The sequence below is a fragment of the Vulpes lagopus genome, chromosome 1 (genome assembly GCF_018345385.1).
Source record: "Vulpes lagopus strain Blue_001 chromosome 1, ASM1834538v1, whole genome shotgun sequence".
In the NCBI taxonomy this organism is placed as follows: domain Eukaryota; kingdom Metazoa; phylum Chordata; class Mammalia; order Carnivora; family Canidae; genus Vulpes; species Vulpes lagopus.
In genome coordinates, this window is record NC_054824.1 from 147,168,707 (window position 1) to 147,184,009 (window position 15,303).

Consider the following 15,303-nt stretch of genomic DNA (forward strand, 5'->3'; position numbering starts at 1 on the left):
GATGAAGGTCTACGTGCCCACAGGCTTTGCTGCCTTCCCTTGTGAGTTAATGCACGTGCCAGAAAAGTGGGTGAAGGCCAAGTACCCAAAACTCATCTCCTACTCCTACATGGCCCGTGGGGGCCACTTTGCCGCATTTGAGGAGCCAGAGCTGCTGGCACAGGACATCCGCAAGTTCGTGGGGCTTCTGGAGCTACGCTGATGCCCATGGGGACTGGCTGTCACCCTGGGGCTCCCTGGCCAACAACGTCTGCCCCTTTACCTGGAAGCCCCCACACCCCGCCTCCCGGTGCCGGCTCCCAGGGAGCAGGGAGGCTCCCAGTGTTCTCTTGGCAAAGATGTACACCCCCATGCCTGTCCCCTGCCCATGCCTGGACCCCATGCTCACTGCCAGCACCAGTGCTCCCACACACACAATCAATAATGATAAATGATTTTATTCTTAAAAGTGGCTGGGACCAGGTGACATATGCATGCCCCAAGCCCACATGGGGTCCCCCTCCCAGTGGAGCTGACAGGTCTGCAGTCTGGGTTGAGGAGGGGGCCGCCCCGCCCAACCCTTTCCTAGAAGGGCAAGACAGGCCCACAGAGCACCAAGATGCCACTGTACCCCCTCCCGGTGTCCTGGGCACCTCAGAGCATGGAGCAGGGCCTGAGGCTGGGCGACACTGGGGCAGGATCGCAGGGCCCTGAACCACATACCACTGGGTCCCTACAGAGTGGGCACCCCACATGCACTGCTCCCTGTGCCTCTGGCATCCCCTGGAGGCAGCAGGAGGCTGCTTCTCCTGCAAATGCCCAGAACTGCATCCCATCCCCATCCTTGCAGGAAGAGAAAGGAAGGGGCCACCTGCCCTTCCAGCTGGGGTCACAGCCTAAGGGTGGTGCATGGCCCAGCTAGGCACAGACACCCCCTCTTTCTCCCCCTTTCCTGACCTGTTCCCCTGGCTCTGCTCTAGGAGGCCACCCAAACCTTGGAGGGAGCAGGCATATGCAGCCCTGCAGAGGCAAGAGAGGGTGGATCTCACCAGTCTGGCTGTTTAGGCACTTCATTAGTGGTCCTCATTGTCCCTGCCTGCCACAGGGTGACCCTGATCCAGCCAGTGTCACTGGCAACATGATACAAAAGGAGCCACCAGGTGGGCATGGAGGGCCGCGTGCAGCCAGGAGGGGTGTGGGGCCCCCCAGACGGGCCCATCGCCTTCCTGTTCCCACAGTGGGTGCCCGGGATCGGCAGAGGAGGGCTGGAATGGACCCTGACCATCATCTGGACCCCATCTCCGGCCTGGCTCTGCCGCAGGCTCTTTGGTTATCAGCTGGTTGAGTGTGTGCCTGGAGCTGGATGGGCAGCATCTGGGGCCTCCGAGGGGGGGCCCCTCCACTGCTCCATTCTCCCTCGTACCTGATCTGGTCACCACAGCAGCTGGGGCTACGGGTGTAATTCCAACACGTGATTTTGCTAAAAATCCCCAGGGACGTTGTCCCAGCCACAGAGCTGGACGTTTGTGCAGGAGGGAGACATAGAAGGAAGCAGGCCTCTGGCAAGCAGGTCGGAGGACAGGGCTGCATGACCCCCTCCTCGCTGCTGTGGCCGGGAAGGCTGCTGCTCACCACCCCATGGGAGTCCCAGCCTATCTTCCTCAGCCAAGGGCAGGAGCATCTTTCCAGTTCCATCCTTGGGGAGCAGTTGTGCTTAAAACAGGTGGAACGTAATCCTGGGCTTGGCTGCTTTCCCACCTGGGTCTCCTCTCCTGGCTCGGAGCCTGGCCTGGCCGCCCTCAGGCCTCCTGGTAGACAGGCGGCTCGCTGTCACTGTCCCCAGGGCCCTGGGCTGGGCACTGCCCTGGGACAGTCCCGCTGATGCTGTGGATGGCGCCATAGGTCTGCTGCTGCTGTGGGGACAGGGCTGTTCTCTCCGAGGACAAGCCATTCAGAATCCGGGGCACATAGGGCTGCCAGAAAATGGGGGTCTGAGTGCTTGGAGCAGGGCCAGGCATGAGATTTCAGACCCAGCCCTCCACCCCACTCCCGCTACTCCTCCCCAGAGCCAGGCTAAGAAGGGGATTTGGGCCATCCACCTGCCATGCCTCCTCCCTTGTCTGCAGGGGCAGGGGCAGGTGTGCCTCCAGGGAATGAATCTTCTTTAAAACCTTCTCTGGGGCTGGACCAAGGACAGACACCCCTAAGAATGCCTGACCTGGGCGGGGGGGGCAGGGGCTGGACAGAAGGGTGCTGTGACCTGGGTCTCTGGCCCAGGCCTGGCCCTGTCAGGTACCGTGGGGGCCTCACCCAGCAGGCATTCAACCTGCAGAGAACAAACGAGGGCCCAGAACTGGAACCAGGGGACGGGGCGGCATCTTGGCCAAAGGAACGCGGCTTCACCTCTGCAGGTGAAGCATCCCGAGGGCCTAGGGATTCCTTCTCGAAAGGACCACGGCTGCCATGTGATCAAGGGACTTCCGTCTCACCAGGAGCCTGGGAACCACTGAGGCTTGTTGCTCAGGGAAGAAGCAGAACGTACCGTGAAGGGTGTTGGCCTGGGGGCTTCTGCCTCACTTCCTTTGTCCCCTGAGTCTTCTGTCTGCAGACAACAGCACACATTTGTGATGAGAAACAAAACCGATCTTCCTGCACTAGCATCCTCCAAACAAACAGACTATTAACACTCAGGATGGCAGTACCAGCTGGCGCCAAGCTCCCGGCAGCAGAGGGTTGGGGGGTGGGCCTCCCGGGGAGCAGGGAAGGGGTGGGGAGGTGACACATGGCACGACTGCTGCGCCTGCCCCATGGGGAAACAAAATCTGGAGAGGGCGTGTGACGAGGTGGGCAGCGGACCTGCCACCTTCTCCCCTGGGCCACATGGGTGAATGGCTGTGGGGGGACCCAGCTCCCTTCACCTTGTAGTTGTGAGGGCTCAGGTGCTTGAAGCATCCAAAGCAGGTGTAGGCCAGGCAGACCAGGATGGTGAGCAGCACGACCAGGAAGGTGAACACAGTGAGGGGGGCCTTCAGACCTGGGGACAGAGACAGGCCAGCCTTGCCAGGGGGGAAGAGGGGCTGCATGTGGCGCAGGATCTGTTTGTGACCTCTCCCACTGCAGGGAGGGTGTCTGTACCAGCCAGGAGTACCCAGGGGATCCCATGGACCAGCTGCCTCCATCCCCAGTCAGATTCCAGGGCCTGGAACACCACATCCACCTGTCCACTTCCTTGCTGGGTTGTGCCCTGGGCGAGGTAGGAGTGGGGCTCCCCCACCTGATGGGGCATGGTCACATGCCTTCTGATTTTTCCTTTGCACAAGAATGTAAGCTATGAAGACCCGGGCCCACCCGCACCCCAAAGGGCAGCCTGGACCAGCGTGCCCATCTCTGGCTCAGCACTGATAAGGGGGCTGCCTTCTCTGGAAGCTTCTCCACTAACGTACCACCAGGGTCACCAGGGGCAGCTCTGGAGCCGAGCTGTCAGCCAGCCCTCCCCCAGCCACCACCCTCTGACTGGCCATCCAGGGGCGGGATCTGACCAGCTGCTGTGAAGGCCTCCTCCAGAGCTGCCTCCTGCCCCCAGCCCACACCCCACCGTGGCCGGGAGGGCCCCTCACCCAGACGCAAGAAGGAGAAGAAATAGAGCCAGAAGAGACACAAGATGGGGGCGGCCAAGGCCTGGTTCACAGCCGCCAAGTGGATCCTCTTCTCCAGCTTGGCCGGGAGGTAGGCAAAGTAGAGGTTGTGTCGGTCCACCATGTGTTTGAGTAGGATGTAGATGAGGCCTGCAGGGATGGGGCTGTGAGCGGCAAACCTGGCTGGGCCCCGGGGCCCCTTCACCTCCTTCCTCCTGGGGCTGGCTCTGCTGCCCCACCACAGGAAACCCAAAGAGGGCTAAACACACATCCCAGCTGCGGGTGTCCTCTCCCTGTCCCTGTCCCTGTAGCACACAGAAATTCTAGGATCATTCTGCAGAAAGAAGCTACTTTACATCCAGACGCTCAGACTCAACTATTTCTGGGACCTCCCCCACGAGCCCCCCACCACCCCACAAGGCTCCGGCTCTCCCTCCCTCCCCCACCCAAGCTGACCCATTATACCCAGTAGTCGGCAGATGCCCCAGAGTCCTACCCCAGGGGCAGCATAGAAGGTGGGGTGCAGCCTCCTCTATGAAACCACGTTCTTTAAAAAATTATTTTTTTAAAGATTATTACCATACACTTTTTTAAATAGTTGAAGAACATACAGGGACAAGTGAATCCTCCTCCCACCCCTAAACCTCAGCAGGCACTGCCAATAGTCTCTTGGGTGTTCTGTTTCCTTCCAGAATCTTCCATCTCTCTGGAGTTCCTGATGCTTATTTTAGTGGCAGGACTTTGGTCTCTAAAGTCAAACAGTTCAAATCCTGCATCTACTCCTCACTAGTGTCACACTGAGGGCTTCCACACTGGAAGGGCGTGGGCAGGAGACCGCTTCATAGGCCAGCATTGAGTGTTAGGACTGAGAATCCAGGTGGTTCCAGAGGGTTGGCTGCAGGGACCACGGATGGAGGGAGAATCAGCCCCCTATCCCCCCGGGGCTGCTCCGGGACCACTCACCGAACGGCGCAATGATGGGGCAGGTGATGCTGTAGGCCACGATGACGGTGAAGACACACAGCATCCATGCGTACATGGCTCCAAACTCAAACTGGAAGGCCTGGTTCTGGGCAGAGGGGAAAGGAGCTCACTCCAGGCAGCCAGGGCACAGACGAGGACGCTGGAAATGGGAGGCACACAGCTCCCCCCACCTCTTGGGAACCTTTCTGCCTCAGGCTCAACCAGGCTGAGGGTGCTGAGGACCAATGGCACAGTGACCCCCCCACCCTAAGCTTCAGGGTCAACCTCTGGGGAACCCCACAGTGCAGAAGCTGGGGTCCTGGGAGGGAGTCTACACTCCAGCCATACCCGCCACGCCGCTGTACCTGCTTGATGTTCCTGCGGTCGGCCGCGGTCTTGGCCATGATCATGCGGAAGGTGTAGAGGATCAGGCCCGGCAGCCGCAGCAGCTCCATGCCATTGCCGATGAAGGCCGAGGCGATGACATAGTTCACAAAGAAGGCTCCCTGGTCAGGCAGGAAGACACACCTGGGGGGCCACCGGGGCAGGGGTGGTGGTGAGCTGAGGCCTAGGAGCCTCTCCCCCACCACCCTCTCCCTCAGGGAGCCTAATGATTCCTCTCCTCCCCGAGTGGCTCTGTTCTCAGGAATAAGTCTCAAAAAATGAACAAGACTCCACTACTGGAGTTTCAGCCTCAAAGATGAACCACATTTCTGCACATGCAGTGCAAAGCTGGTCAGCTCCACAGTGCCCACTGATGGTTCTGCTCAGCCTGGGAGGGACGCTGTGGGAATGCCAGGCCCAGGGGCCCCAGGAGGAGAGTACTGTCCCCTGCAGCCCCAGCCCAGCCCCGGGGGGACGTGCCCCTGGAATGCAGCTCTGAAACACAAGGTGGCTGATACTCACTCCAGCCTGATGGAGGTTTCTGAAGAAGTTTTGTCAAAGAGCCACCGGAAGAAAAAATCCAGACTGGAAGAAAGAAAGAAATGAATGCCATGAGAATTTATGTCCAGTGCTCTGCGTGATGCCTGCATGTTTTCATTCCTCTCTGCTCTGAACATCAGGCGGAAACTCCAGGTCCAAATTTCTTGTCTAAGATGCCACTTGCTCCATTTAACAAGCAGGGCAGCTTTGACAGCGACTCCTTCCCTTAAAAGATGGTCCTTGTTCTGAGGGGAAGGTCCATGCTAAGTTTTGTTTTCAAGCTTCTTTTAAAGGAAAAAAAGACCCTATATCCAGAAGAATCAAGGAGCCCGCACAAGAGCTCCCCGGGTGGGGTGACGGGGATTTGCACACACCCCCAAACTATCTCCCCTCTCCTGGGGACAGAGCTCTTCAGATCTAGCCCCCATGCTAATTCGGAGCACAAGGTGGAGGTGATGTGTACCTGGTGAGGCCCAGGGAGGGCAGGATTAACACCATGAAGATTAAGAATATGTAGACCTTTGACATCATGATGCGGTTTTCTCCGGACCTGCAGGAAGCCACAGGTGAGTCCCCCGGGCCCCCAAGTATCCCAGGTGGCCCCAGGGATACCCCTGATCACTCACTTGGTCCAGTGAGACTCCAGCAGTGTAGAGTAGTACACGATGGTGGGGAGCAGAGCAGAGAAGGACCACAGCAAGAGGGTGGGGAAGAACTGGCTGATGACTGGGTCCTGGAAAACAATGGCCACAGAGAAGAGACATGGGCATGGCCACATGGGGACCTCTTGGTCCTGCCTGCCCTCCGCCCCCAGAGCTGACGCTGGGCCTGGTACAGGGTAGGTATTCCAGAGCGTGGTTGAAGAGGCTGTAATGGCACTTGGCGGGAAGACAGCTCTTTGGAGCAAAGGAAGGAACTTCACATATGGCTCATTTGCACGTGTCCTATTGACCACATCGATCACCTCCGGCCGCCTGATACAAACCCAATAGCAGATGCCGGAGGAGGTGGACACACTGAAGCCAGGCCTCCCTGGGGCAGCCCCCCGCTCAGCAACCGCCGGCCCAATAGGGGCCCAATCCCTTGTGTGCCTGCTGCGCTCAGGGCTGTCATCACACAAGCTGACCCACTACTACTTTCCCTGATAAAGTGAGTATAACAAGAGAGGAAATTTCTTTATTTAAGATTTTTCTTATTTATCTAAGAGACAGAGAGAGAGAGCAGGAGGAGAGGCAGAAGGAGCAGCAGGCTCCCCACTGAGCAGGGAGCCCAACGTGGGGCTCGATCCCAGGACCCTGAGATCATGACCTGAGCTGAAGGCAGAAAGACATCTGGATGCTTCACCAACTGAGCCACCCAGGTGCCCAAGGGAGAAAATTTCTTGAAAACTAAGTTGCATACTTCAGAAAGACTATAAAGGCCAATTTCTTAAAAATGCTACTGAATTAGAGGCACTGGGTGGCTCAGTCAGTTGGGTGTCTGACTCTTGATTTTGGCTCAGGTCACAATGTTGGGGTCGTGACATCGAGCCCTGCATCACGCTCCATGCTCAGCAGGAAGTCTGCTTGGGATTCTCTCTTTCTCTCCCTCTGCCCTTCCTCCCTGTGCTCCCCCTTTCTCTCAAGTAAATAAATCTTTTTTAAGAAATGTTACTGAGGGATGCCTGGGTGGCTCAGTGGTTGAGCGTCTGCTATCAGCTCAGGTTGTGATCCCAGGGTCCTGGGATCGAGTCCCACATCAGGCTCCCCGCGCAGGGAGCCTACCTCCCCTTCTGCCTATGTCTCTGCCTCTCTCTGTGTGTCTCTCATGAATAAATAAATAAAATCTTTTTAAAAAAATAAATTTTAGGGGATCCCTGGGTGGCGCAGCGGTTTGGCGCCTGCCTTTGGCCCAGGGCGCGATCCTGGAGACCCGGGATCAAGTCCCACGTCAGGCTCCCGGTGCATGGAGCCTGCTTCTCCCTCTGCCTGTGTCTCTGCCTCTCTCTCTCTCTCTCTCTCTGTGACTATCATAAATAAATGAAAATTTAAAAAAATAAATAAATTTTAAAAATAAAATTAAATAAAAATGTTACTGAATTATATGACAGTAAATTAACTATAGAAGACCAAGGGACTGGAGATTCAGGAGAGATCTGTACTTAGAATGGCTCTGCAAGTTATCTGTAGATTCTCGCTTTACTTAAGAAACAAAAACTGGGGCATCTAGGTGGCCCAGTCAGTGAAGCATCTGCCTTCGGCTCAGGTCATGATCTCAGGGTCCTGAGATCAAGCCCCACGTGGGACTCCCTGCTCAGCAGGGGATCTGCTTCTCCCTCTGCCTGCCCCTCCCCTTGCTCGTGTATGTTCTCTCTCTCTCTCTCTCTCTCTCTAATAAATAAAAAATAAAATCTTAAAAAACAAAACTGTCTTATGGAGAACAGAAAAGGAGGGGTCCACTTAGCTGATCCACCCTCCAAAGAACAGGCCTTGACCATACACCCAAAGATTGGCAAAGGCATGAACAACATTTACAGGCTTTAAGTCTAAATAAAACTGCTTAATGTACACTATAGACTTTTTAATGATGTTTATTAACCTCTTAATAAACCTGTTTATTAAACCTGTTTACCAAATCATGTAAGAGAGCTTTGACCACATATTAGCTCATGAGCAGCCCTGTGAGGATGCTATGGCAGGTGTTTCAGTCCAGCTATCGGATGGAAATCCAGGCTAAGAATTCATCAGCAGGGAACAAACAGCAGAGCAAGGGCCAGGACCTCAGGCCCTCCAGCCCCATGTGCCTTCCCAGAGCGTGATTAACTGAACGCCAAGTGGAATTGGAATAAATAAGAAAGATTTAGGATGATATTTCAACAGAGCTAATTATGAGAAAACAATACCTTTTTAAGCAAATGCCAATTTAGGGAGTATTTAGCTATTCTGGATTCACCTAAGATTTAAAAAAAAATCATTTGGGGGCACCTAGGTAGCTCAGGTCATGATCTCAGAGTTCTGGGATCAAGCTCAGCAAGGAGTCTGCTTCACCCTCTCCCTCTGCCCCTTCCCCCCACATGTCCACACACACTCTTTCTCTCAAATAAATGAATTCTTTTTCAAAAATTATGAAAAAATAATTATGTTTCCTATCTAGAATCAATGGCTTTGTAGCAAGATTATTGAATGTGAAAGAAATAATCCCACCCTGCTGCCCCAATTCATGTCACTCCTTCCTGCCCCCCCAACCACCTGCCTCACCACAGCCCCTGCTGAGAGACACTGCTCCAGCTCCCTGCCCACATCTCTTGTCTCTTGTTCCATCCACCACACCTTCTAGTCACCAGCCTTGCAGGAGGGGCCTTGCAGAATGGTCACTCACGTTCAGCTCATGGATGGGTTTGGTGACATTGAACTTGTCTATGGTGGACAGGATGATGGAGGGCGTGGTCAGGAAAAACAGTCCCACGAAGAGAGTGAAGTTGATGCCCAGCCACTGGAACCACCAGCGGAAGCCCTGGATGGAGAGGTTCTTCCTGCAGAGGGGAGGTCATGGCCAGTAGGCTTATCTCCCAGGCACCCGCCCCCAGAGTTGGTGGGTCCACAAGTCAAACTTAGGGCAGGAGACCAGCCCGAGGGCTCTGGCTGGGGGCTCATTTCGACCTCAGGAGTACAGGCAAGTGCTCTGTCTTGACCTTCAGCTCCAGTAATGTCAAGTTTGGGTCTCTCCAAGGGAAAAGAGACTGTTCACTGCTAACATGGCTCCCCAGTTACAGCCTGGGGACCAGAACCCACCAAAGAGATGCCATGAATACCTAGGCAGACAAAAGCAAGGCTCTGAGCCGGTACTCCCCAGCTATGTCTGCAACTTTTGGTGACTGGTGACACATTCTTCCCAGCAGGGGCAAGGAGTGGATGCAGGGAGGGCAGGCAGGGGACGTAAGGGCCAGGGACAGACAGAGATAGCCTGTCCTGGCCTCTCACCCCACTGAGAACAGACAACAAACCACCTGAGTTTGATGAACACTGTGAAGTGAGGTGCAGACCCCTCAGAGGCCAAGCTAGAGCCAGTGGAGACAAGCACCCAAAGCTCGCTCCAGGAGGAGAGCGGAGGAGGGGTAAGGAAGAAACTGAGGCCAGCCTCTCTGGGGCCTCTGCTGGGGCTGCCCTCACCCCCCACATCATGCTCAAGGCTGGCCAATGGCCCCCTTGGACACAGCTCAGCTCGCCAGCCTGTCCCCCAGGCTAGATTGGGGGAGGGGGAGGCCAACACCTGCCCTAAGGCTGCATGGGGGGAGACAAGGGCCAGGAGCCATGCCTGGCTGCTGGGCATTGCCACGGGGCTGGTCCTAATCCAGGTAACATACCCACTGGATTTCAAAGATGCTGAGTATGAAAAAGAGAAACATCACAACTAAAAAATAACTGATCACACATTGAAATGCTAATATTTTGGATGTTTTGGATTCACTGGAGCAAAGCATGGGGCACAGACACCCCCCTACATATACATCATGCCCCGCCCCCCGCCCCACCTGCCCGGGCTCAGAGAGGAGCAGGGGCCGCCTACAGACCTCCCTGACTGCCAGATCCTGCTGGTGCTTCCAGGTGACAGGGCAGCCCCACCAGCCCTGGGGCCTCTCTCCCACCCCCACCTGTCCTGGGAGCTCACCAGCAGATGTCCTCAGGGTAGGTGGCAAAAGTCACTGTCCATTTGGAAGTGCAGAGCTCTTTGCTGCAGGAAGACGGCTGGGGCTCCCCTTTGCACCGCAAGCTCTGACACTTGCAGGCATTGAAGTCTTTCAGGATGCTGCCAGGAAAAGCAGAGGTGGCCAGGGCCCGGACACAGAGGGCACCGCGTACATACATGGGAGACAATACCCAGTGAGAGCAGGGCCCCAGGGCACAGGACCTTGGCTTTCTTATTAGTTTGTTACAGGTGATGCTAAGAAACATCGTGCCTGGCACACTGCAGGGAGGACTCCGTCTGAGTCCCAGAACAACCCGGCAAGCCAGGGAGGACTTCTGCTTTATGGAAAAAGAAACCAAGGCTCTCCCACTTGGGTTTGTGCTCCATCCATCTGATGCTGCCTCCTACGCTGTTGCACAGCCTCACCCAACGCTCCTCCCTGGGCCATCCCCTCTGCCCGCCTAGCACGCTGGAGCTGTGGGCACATCCTGCAGCCGGCCAGGGCCTCACCGCCCTTTCCCTCACTCCTTTGCACTCTGACACCCTGCATCCCTCCCTAGAACGGCCACCCCAACCCCCACTCTCTCCATGTCCCCCACTCCTGACTCAGAACACCCTCTATCTATATGGACATCTCCCCCTTCTGGCTCCCACCTCACTGCAGGGTCTGCAGGGCACACCAGGGGGCTGTTCCTGGGTCCGCGCTGCCCACAGAGAAGGCAGGAGAAGGGGTGTCCATGTGGCTACCTGCTTTCCACAGCCCTCTCCCAATCCCAGGCGGTGCTGTTCCCAAGGCAAGATGACACCGAGTACCCATGTGAGACCGCTATGGGAGCCCGAATGCACTCTGGAACCCTCCCCAGGCCTCGGCTTTGCAGCAGGGAGTGCCCTGAGTGTCCAGGGGTCTGTGTGTTTGTATGAAGATAGGAAGCCCAGGCACAGAAGAAGATCTGTGGTCCAGAGAGGATATCTGAAGGAGGGCAACATCTATCCCGCTGGACAGAACACTGGACACAAAGCAACGGGATCCCCAGGGTGGCTAGTGAGAGCCCAGTGGTGAGGCCACATCAACCCAAGAGGGGCTCAAAAGAATCAGCCCTGGCCAGCTGTCACACAAACTCGGGCTGCGATGACAGAGGGAGTGTGGCCTCCCCAGCCACATCTGGGGAAAGAGGCAGAAATGCCCCCTGGCAAATCCCAGAGATAGATTCAGCAGTACCATGCATCCCCAGCAGGGATAGCAAGTCATCTGGAGGGGGGCCCCCGCGCCCTGTCATACTCACTAGATGGCCATGGACTTCTCCTGGAAGGTGACGAAGGCCATCCCCAGGGGCTGCTCCTGGACACGGCATTCCTCCTCCGCGATCCTCTCCATCAGCCTGTCCTTCAAGCGCGTGTAGTAGGAGATGGCGTCCTCCTGCCAGGGGACAAACATGCCCTGGTGACAACACGGCCCTGGGTGCAGGTCGGGGACCCTGCGGTGTGCTCCTGCAGGGCTGGGCCCTCACCCACTCACAGCCCGGCACTTCACAGCAGCAGAACTGGCCGCAGGTCTTGGGGTTGATAAGGGTCCACTGGCCTGTCTTCGCCTGCAGGTTGGTGTAATAGGTCAGGCTCTTCTCAGCCTTCTTCCTGTAGGGTGGAGGGGCAGGTGCAAATGTCAGCTAATCCTGTAGCCCACACCCCACACTCACCCTCCCACCATCGGTGCCCAACAGACCCAGGAGTTCAGCTTTCTAAACAAGAAAGGGCAGAGCCACCCTCCTGCCTTCCCCACTGAGGGCACCAGCCACAGCCAGCAGGAAGGGGGGTCTCAGTGCAGGAGAAAGTTACTACCCAGCGGGCTACTCCCTGCCAGCCCCCACTTACCTCTCCTTGCACAGGTACATCAGCCTGGCCACGTTGTAGCACAGCTGGACATCCACCACCTCACACGTGGGATATGCGTCCCTGTGCCCAAAGATGGCCATTGGAAAAGAGAACGTCCCAGACAGGAGAGATGCCCAAGTCTCCAAGGCTACCTTGTGTGCTACCAGAGACCTCTTTTCTCTATGTCTTTTATCAGGGATTGCAGATCAGAAAATTTTTTTTAAAGACTTTATTTATTTGTTTATGAGAGACACAGAGAGAGAGGCAGAGACACAGGCAGAGGGGGAAGGAGGTTCCCTGTGGGGAACCTGATGCGGGACTCGATCCCAGGACCCCAGGATTATGACCTGAGCCAAAGGCAGATGCTCAACTGCTGAGCCATGCAGGCATTTTAAGAAATTTTGAAATTTCATACAAAGAGGCCTTTTTTAATAGCATGAAAGTAATTTTTTAAAGACTTTATTTATTGGGATCCCTGGGTGGCGCAGCGGTTTGGCGCCTGCCTTTGGCCCAGGGCGCGATCCTGGAGACCCGGGATCGAATCCCACATCGGGCTCCCGGTGCATGGAGCCTGCTTCTCCCTCTGCCTGTGTCTCTGCCTCTCTCTCTCTCTCTCTCTGTGTGACTATCATAAATAAATAAAAATTAAAAAAAAAAAATTAAAAAAAAAAAAGACTTTATTTATTTATTCATGAGAGAGACAGGGAGAGAGAGGCAGAGACACAGGCAGAGGGAGAAGCAGGGTCCATGCAGGGAGCCCGATGTGGGACTCGATCCCGGAACCCCAGGATCACGCCCTGAGCCGAAGGCAGGCGCTAAACCGATAAGCCACCCAGGCGTCCAATAGCATAAAAGGAATTGCCTGAAAGTGACAAGTTTATACTCTCTGGGCTTTAAATCAACAGGCACGGGATCCCTGGGTGGCGCAGTGGTTTAGCGCCTGCCTTTGGCCCAGGGCGCGATCCTGGAGATCCGGGATCGAATCCCATGTCGGGCTTCTGGTGCATGGAGCCTGCTTCTCCCTCTGCCTGTGTCTCTGCCTCTCTCTCTCTCTCTCTCTCTCTCTCTCTCTCTGTGACTATCATAAATAAAAATTTAAAAAAATTTTTAAAAATAAATAAATAAATAAATAAATCAACAGGCGCTTCTGACAAAGGATGAACACCATTGGCACCATCCTCCACCCACCCAAAGGAAGAGAGTTATCTGAGATGAGAGTTATCTTTTCCAGATGAGGAAAATAAAGGTCAGAGAGGCTATATGACTTGTGCCCCAGGCCACACAGCTAGTGGCTGTCTGAGCCCTGATATGAATCCAGGCAGCCCAGTGCCAGGACCCGTGCCCGGAGCCACCACATGATGTTCCCTCCCAAGACACACAAAATCCCCACTGACTACATGCCAGGAACCACTCTGGGTACATCTTAGTGAGAGAGACAAAACCTACAGATAAGTCAGTCACTCATTTAAACAGCACCCCAGCGTAAGCATCCCAGCCACAAGACAAATGCCCATGTCGGTCCCCAGGGATTGCAGTCATTTGCATCAAAATTGCCCCCTCAAATGGGATGGCTCTGATCCAGTGTCTGTATGGGAAGGAGGGGGCTTTTTTCTTTAAGGTATACATTAAATAAAACAACTGTTTCCAAACATCGCCTGCCAGGTACCTTGGGGAGCCATTTCAAGGAACAGAGAAAAAGCATGCCAGTATCTGGCGTTTATGTAAAAGGATATTTCTAAAATACTTGGAGTTTCTGAGGATTTAGTCAATAAACTGTAAACATTCATATTATAACTGTGTATACGCATCATCTGCTTAGCAAGCATTCTTCACAAATAGCTCCAAGTTACACCATCCTCAACCCCAAGTCCACACTACAGGGTAGCGACTGCTGCGCTGGTGGGGAGTGAAGACAGAAGCCTCCGCGCCCTTGCCTGCAGCCCACAGGGTCCAGGGGCCTCTGCACCTGCTCTGCCCCACCCACCCCACTGCTGATGCTCCATCCTGCATACACTTCCTCCCTCCTCCATCTGAAAGCCCTCCTCCCACCCCCACCTCCACCTTCAGGAGTCCTGGGTGCAGGTGCTCAGCAGGGGCTGTCCCGGGAAGGAGGTCCCACCAGGAGAGCTTGGACTCCCTGAATGGTGAGCTCTAGGAGGACAGGGCTCCGGACCCAGTGCTTACTCAAGAGACACCTGTGAGTAGATAGATGAGCAGCCCCAGGCCTTCCCCTTCGGGGACCAGCTCTGTCTGGGGCATCAGGCTCAGCACAGCTGATGCTGAGAAGCCCAGGGCAGATCATCTTCCATGTGCTCTCAAGACATTTATTTGCACCTACACCCTGGCCTGTACTCTAGCTACTGTGGTCACACGGCATAGTGTGGTGGCTTAGAGAGGACAGGCCACCTGGCCAGAACCCTTCCACGACACCAGCACTGATTTGATGCTTGTGTGGCAGGGCCAAGCCCCTCTTGAGGTCTCTGGGTGCCCAAGCAGAAGACAGAGTGCTGCCCTAAGGCACTTGTCCCACCCAGAGGGGCCACAGCCCTGCTCACCGGAAGTGGCTCTCCACAGCCTCCTTTTTGGTGTCCTTGGGAAAGCCCGTGATGAACAGGGTCCGCCGCACCTGCCAGAGAAACGCACCAGGAAGAGAAGTCACCAGGGCAAGCCAGTCTGCAGGCGGGCCCAGTCTTCCCACCCTGTTCAAGTCTCCCCAGAGAAAACAGTGAAAACTCGGAAGGCTCAGGTGTTCTCCTCCTGCAGCCTGGCAGAGAGAGAGCCCTGATGGAGGTCATTCATGTAGCATCATCTTCCAGACTGTACAAAGAATACACTTCCAAAGCAACTCTGTGAGCCTCCCTTGCATGACAAGAAAGGGAGAAGGAACCCAGAGAGGGTGAGTGACTCAAATGGTGTCACACAGCAGATCAGAGGAAGACTCAGGCCTGGAACCAACTCACAGAATCTCCTCCTCTCCCATCAAGCTGTGGGTTGCAAAGACAGAGAGCTGCTTGCTCTCCATCCGAACTTCTGAGAAGGTACTCAGAATCAGTGACTATAAGCCCAAACCCCACAAATTTAAGGGCTAGTGGGCAAAACAGAGGGGAAAAAATCCACAGTCTAAAATAATCAGAAATTTTTTTAAAAACATAACATCATCTTTGAGTACAAACATGCCAACTGGATTCTACAGAGGCCTCTCTGGAAGATCACTGCTCCTGGATCCCAGCCCATAGGCCTGGGGCACCACTTGGCTCTTGCTCCCACC

General features: G+C 55.3%; 2 protein-coding genes across 4 annotated transcripts in view; one reads left to right on the plus strand and one right to left on the minus strand.

The window, feature by feature from the left end:
- The window catches only part of EPHX1 (epoxide hydrolase 1), a 35,739-nt gene extending 35,291 nt beyond the window's left edge, over positions 1-448 (plus strand). For both annotated transcript variants that reach the window (XM_041747115.1, XM_041747104.1), the window contains exon 9: positions 1-448. In XM_041747115.1, coding sequence (XP_041603049.1) covers positions 1-202 — 202 coding nt within the window. In that variant the 3' untranslated portion in view covers positions 203-448.
- TMEM63A (transmembrane protein 63A) overlaps positions 422-15,303 on the minus strand; it is a 27,954-nt gene continuing 13,072 nt past the window's right edge. For both annotated transcript variants that reach the window (XM_041747094.1, XM_041747085.1), the window contains exons 9-23: positions 14,591-14,661; positions 12,036-12,116; positions 11,675-11,798; positions 11,450-11,583; positions 10,149-10,286; positions 8,859-9,012; positions 6,128-6,234; positions 5,965-6,051; positions 5,484-5,546; positions 4,943-5,105; positions 4,578-4,683; positions 3,597-3,764; positions 2,898-3,013; positions 2,522-2,581; positions 422-1,952 (exon numbers count right to left, since the gene is read on the minus strand). In XM_041747094.1, the coding sequence (XP_041603028.1) occupies positions 1,779-1,952; positions 2,522-2,581; positions 2,898-3,013; positions 3,597-3,764; positions 4,578-4,683; positions 4,943-5,105; positions 5,484-5,546; positions 5,965-6,051; positions 6,128-6,234; positions 8,859-9,012; positions 10,149-10,286; positions 11,450-11,583; positions 11,675-11,798; positions 12,036-12,116; positions 14,591-14,661 (1,746 nt within the window). In that variant the 3' untranslated portion in view covers positions 422-1,778. The remainder of the gene's footprint in view (positions 1,953-2,521; positions 2,582-2,897; positions 3,014-3,596; positions 3,765-4,577; positions 4,684-4,942; positions 5,106-5,483; positions 5,547-5,964; positions 6,052-6,127; positions 6,235-8,858; positions 9,013-10,148; positions 10,287-11,449; positions 11,584-11,674; positions 11,799-12,035; positions 12,117-14,590; positions 14,662-15,303) is intronic.